At 44.4% G+C, this 5,339-nt stretch overlaps 1 protein-coding gene across 1 annotated transcript; it reads left to right on the top strand.

Moving 5' to 3' along the window:
• Positions 1–2,036: 2,036 nt before the first annotated feature.
• Positions 2,037–5,136, top strand: LOC306793496 (12-(S)-hydroxy-5,8,10,14-eicosatetraenoic acid receptor-like; the record flags this gene model as incomplete). The annotated part of the gene is made up of 3 exons (XM_079291139.1): positions 2,037–2,170; positions 3,108–3,513; positions 4,654–5,136. 3 exons carry the CDS (start codon positions 2,037–2,039, stop codon positions 5,134–5,136), a joined length of 1,023 nt encoding a protein of 340 aa, XP_079147265.1.
• Between the last annotated feature and the right edge of the window lie 203 nt (positions 5,137–5,339).

Below are 5,339 nucleotides of genomic sequence, written 5' to 3'. Positions count from 1 at the left end.
AACAGACCAAATGCCTAAATGCACTCGCCGTGTTTGGACGCGTGTTCTGTTGCAACATTGCTCTTTTTGTGCAATTTTACATCACATCTGGGACAGAGTGTGACAAAGGAATAACACCTTGTCATGCTCTGTCTCAGTCTGTCCCGGACCTTTGCTTTCAGCAGACTTACCTTTTAGGAAAGTGAAGTCTCATTGTAAGTGCATGGCTTTACGGCACTTCATGTCAAAGTTTTAACGCATTATAGCATGTAGCTTTTTTTTAGGTGAAAGTAGTTCATATTTGACTTCAATGGAAAAAGATCAGAAGAGCTCATGAACAGATCAGAGAACAAGAGAACAGTGGAAGCTGCTTAACATCCTCCTGGATCCATTTTCTTTATCTTGTACGTATTCATTTTTGTCATTTGTATCGTCTGTACTGTCATTTTATGATGTAAGTCTATTCTGTACACATGGCATCTATTGCACGTCCATCCAGGGAGAGAGAGAGAGCCCTCGCCTCCTCTTCCCTGTTAAAAGGATTATTCTGTTGTTGGTTTTCAGCAAGGCTATCCTTTCTGAAGTGAGGGTTGCTCAGGACAGAAGGTGTCAAATAATGTGCAGAACGTAAAGCCCCTTGAGGCAAATTTGTGATGTTGGGCTGTATGAATAAAACTTGCTTGGCAAAGGCGTAAAAGGCTTTTTTAACGACAAACTAGAGAAACCGACAAACACCGAGGTGGGTTATTATTAAGATTTTATTTGTACAGGGACAGTTCACATTAATCGACAGCACACATTAATAAAAACATGACTGTAAATGTGACAGTGTTAGCTAAAAAAGCTAATTTTCAACCGTTGTCCCTGGGCACGGTGTTAGAAGCCGCTAAAAACATTTAAACATTTAAAAACTGTTTAAAAAGACAACAACACAAAAACAAGCAAACAGAGCTGTGCAATACAATCCTGCAGACACAGGATCAAACATGACAGACAAGCAGGCAGGCAGGCAGACAGACAGACAGGCAGACAGGCAGACAGGCAGACAGGCAGACAGACAGACAGGCAGGCTACATACGGACATGGCAGGCATGAGACTGTTAGTGCTGACACACCTGGTTGTTAATGAGCCAGGCTTTGAGGTTGTGTGTGAAGAACCTGTATGTGGTGCTCTGTCTTATGTGTGATGGGAGAGTGTTCCAGGTGACGGAAGCTGTGACAGAGTATGATAGCTGGCTAAACTTGCTTCTCCTGCCTGGGACCACTAGGTCCCCGCGAGCTGTTGCTCTGGTTGAGACATCACTTCGCCCATGTTTGCCAATCCGCTTTGAAAGAGGACGTAGTCGAGGACAAAATGACTTCAATGGCAACGTCATTCTACCATCATTCATGCCCACAGGGTGTGATCCAACAGCGCTATTCCCCAGAACACTTAGACCTAAGGATGTTATCGTCACCTTACCCAAGAATAAAGACATGTGCAGACATGATGGTTGAGCATCGACAGCCACCTGAGGAATTTCCCAAGCCCTGGGAAAACCTTGAACGGTCAGGTTTCCAGTCAGCACTTGTGTGTAATACAGAAACTGTTAAGAGCACGGCACTATCTCTCATCTGCCAAATCGAAAATGCCAACGCTCTTAACGTGTTTTTAATGTGAAAAGCTTTTCTTCCACACCACGCATCTCTCTCTCATCTAAGTTAAGCACCATGTCTTCAAACCACACCTCCAGCTGACAGAAGAAAAAAAAGATTCTTCCTCTCTGAAGGATCTGCGGCAGCCTCTCACATTAAAAGGGCTTACAGACTCACAGGGTCAGGGGGTTTTCTCCACTCTACGTTCAGTACTTTTCTTTTAAGGCTCATGCTTTGTTTACGGTGCGCGTTTCCTCGTTTTGGCCGAGTTAGAGCTCTGGAATCACTGTGAGGCTCTCACACTGTTGACTTTGACGGATCACAGTGAGATCCCATTGCTTTGGTATTACATTGACTGTGATTTATTCTACTGCTGCAGAAATAGTGCCGCTTCAATGAATGCTACGCCCTTCCCAGCAAAAATGTCTACGGATCCAACCGTTGACTGCAAAGCAACTAATCGGGTCACATACGAGACCCTCTCCTGGCTGATGATTGGAGAGTTCGTGCTGGGTCTGCCTCTCAACCTGTCGGTCCTCTACGTCTTCGTCTTCAGGTAAGAGGAAACACAATCTGGCTATCACTGCCGGTTCAACTTTTTTCAGAAAGTACTCAAACACGAATGTGGACGAGAGAGTGAGAAGTGAGGTAAAGCCCTCGGAGAGAGGGGGGAAATGTTTCAAGTTCGCCAAAAACTTGAACTTCATAAATGATTCATCAGCCGCTGGGAATTTCCAGGCTCTTCGAGTGATTCAAACCACAAGAAAGTCAATGAGTCAAGGTGACTTTGACCTGCTGCTGCTATTGGTACTTAGGATACCTGCCAAATCAGGCTGTTATCCTGGAAACAAGGGTTCAGTTGGGTGGCGAAACTCCGTCTATGTCTTGCGCAATTTTCCGCACATGTGAGAGCAGGGCAGATAGAAAATGACAATTAACTTAAGTCTTTGTTGTTATTAGATAACCACCATAAATAAAACAATATATATAGGGGCAAGTAACATTTTTAACCCTGCAAGTTTAGTCTTGATTCAATGAATGCTCTGATACAAGTTTAATACCACTGCTTCATGACATGTTAGTGATTAGAAGATGAGAGGGACAGCAGCCACATCCTGTTTGGATTCTCAGTCCATTTCTGCAATGAAAAACGCTGAAATGATCTTCAGAAAACATATCTGCATTCTTAAAGTGGGTCCTTGTAAGTTGTATAGGATCTGTGCACCACTGAAATATACACTGCGAAAAGAAAAGCAGCAGCAATTATGAGATACTAAGAAATGTGTCGATAAGAGATCTCCTTTTGACCAGTGAATCCTCTTCCAGTCATCCCATCTTGAACATGAAGCAGTTTGACCAGTGCAGGGATTCTGTAGATGCTAAAGACGGGATCAGGTTAGGCTTCCTTCTCTGTTGTGTTTATTCTTGATGCAGAGCGAACGTTGTAGCAAGTGAAGCGAATAACTGCTTTGTCGACGGCTTTCACCCTATAGGTTCAAGTTCTGGAAGAAGAAAAGCATCTTCCTGTTCAACATCGTGGTTGCCGACTTCATGCTGGTGGCCTGTCTTCCTGCCAAGGCCTACCAGTACCACCGGGGCTACCGGCGCAGCCCCGACGATGCGCTGTGCAAGACGATGCACTTCATGCTGTTTCTCAACCGCGGCGCCAGCATCGCCTTCCTCATCACCCTGTCCATCGACCGCTACTTCAACGTGGTGCATCTCGGGAGGAGGAATTTCGTCAAAGTGCTGAAGAAATCCCCCCTAGTCTCCATCGTCATCTGGCTCCTCTTGCTGACCCTCACCATCCCCACGATGGTCAACACCTTCAAGTGCTGCAACAGCCTCGGCCGCACGAACGGGACCCGCTTCCACAACGTGACGGACATATTCAGAGAGGTGTGCTTTTGCTTTCTTTTGTTTCCTTTAGTTTGCATTAGCAGAGCTGTAAAATGGGCTCGGAAACCAAAAAGGCTTTAATAATTACAATTGCCCAATACACCCGACCTATACCAACCCTGCCAAAGCTAGCCGCTGTCAACAATAATAAGAACTCCAGCTATTTACACTACCTCATACCATCACACACAGACTTCCTGGCAGTCATTACAGTTCATCAGCTTTAATGGTTGATCTAATTGCCCTAGTTCCCTGACTAGCAGCGCAAACAAACCTGTCTAGGGCATCACATCTTAAAGCAGGGCTCTCAAACTCATTTTCACTCCGGGCCACATCAGCATCATGGTCGCCCACAAAGGGCCGGTTGTAAATGTCACTACTCGTAACATATTGTGAAATAACTCTCTCTGCATTTGATTGTTGTTTATTTAAGTGTAAAAATATTGTAGATGCAGTTATATAAACGTAAAAATATATTTAAGCACATTTCTGTTATTATAACTTAAATCCTTTTAATTGAGGGTTAAGAAACCCACATTCAAAGCTTAAAATCCTTTCAAGGGTGCGTTTGCACAATCATGAAGTATTTCATGTGTTTTAAAGACACGTTTAAAGTAGTCTTCAATGTACTCACAATACATTTCCATGTTAAATGTACAGTAACCAGCCAAAGAGCTGCTTCTATGACTGTGTTTAAGTATCTCATCATTTTGACTTTCTATCATAATTTTGACTTTCTATCTCATAACTTCGACTATGTGGATATTTGTATTAACAAGTTTTTTGTTTTTTTTGCTGGCGGATTCGCGGGCCACATAAAATGACGTGGCGGGAGTTTGAGACCCCTGTCTTACACTCTGGACACGTTACATTTGATGTCTAATAAAAATAGATAAGAAGACCTGTGGCAATCTGCAACTATTTGTTGAAGAAAAACTCCTCACCCAAATGTGAATATTTGCTGGTTGATGGAAAACTTGACATCGTTGTGGGGACAAGAGCTTTGGATGAGTAAGACTGCTGAGAAGTTCAATTTAGAAATGAGTCATAAACCTCAGCACCCGACAACGATCTTTAAATTGAAGGGTACGGATGGTGAACTCTGCGGCCTTTCATTTCTTCTTTTTTTCTTCTTTTAAGATCGTCGACTTTGGCCAGATCATCGTGCCCTTCGTCATCCTCGTCTACTGCACGGTGCGCATCGTCAACCGGCTGCAGAGGAAGACGGTGGGGGAGAAGACCAAACTGAGGAGAGCCGTGTTCGTGGTCATGTCCGTCGTCGTCGTCTTCTCCGTCTGCTTCCTGCCCAGCACCGTTGCCAGAGCGGTGCTGCTGAGCGTCCGGCTTAACAAAGATTGGAAGCACGCGGAAGATGCGGTGGTTCAGGTCTACGACAGCCTCATGGTTCTGTCTTACATCGACTGCCTGCTGGACCCGCTGGTATACTGCTTCTGCAACTCCGAGTTTAAAGATGCCTACATATCCACCTTCTGTCCTGCGTTTCTCCGGAACAGACTGCTAAAGACTGACTTTGGCTTGGGAACAACAACAACAACAACAACTATAACAACAACAACCACTTATGGAATTAGAGACGTTTATTTGCCGATATTAGCTCAATGATATTTTCACTCTCTTAAACTGCAGTGAAAGTTGTGTCCAATGTGTTTAATCAACATTACGGCTGAGCTGCACAGATAGCATAACCACTGGTCCCTCCACACAAGCTACACCGGCAGATTATCAAGATGTTCTCAGAAAAACGTCAGGTAGAGCAATTCTGCCGAATTGACACAGAGGCTGAAAACACAGGCGGAGGCGGATGC

The sequence above is a fragment of the Melanostigma gelatinosum genome (genome assembly GCF_949748355.1).
Source record: "Melanostigma gelatinosum genome assembly, chromosome: 19".
Taxonomy (NCBI): domain Eukaryota; kingdom Metazoa; phylum Chordata; class Actinopteri; order Perciformes; family Zoarcidae; genus Melanostigma; species Melanostigma gelatinosum.
This window is presented reverse-complemented; position numbering and strand designations above follow the sequence as displayed.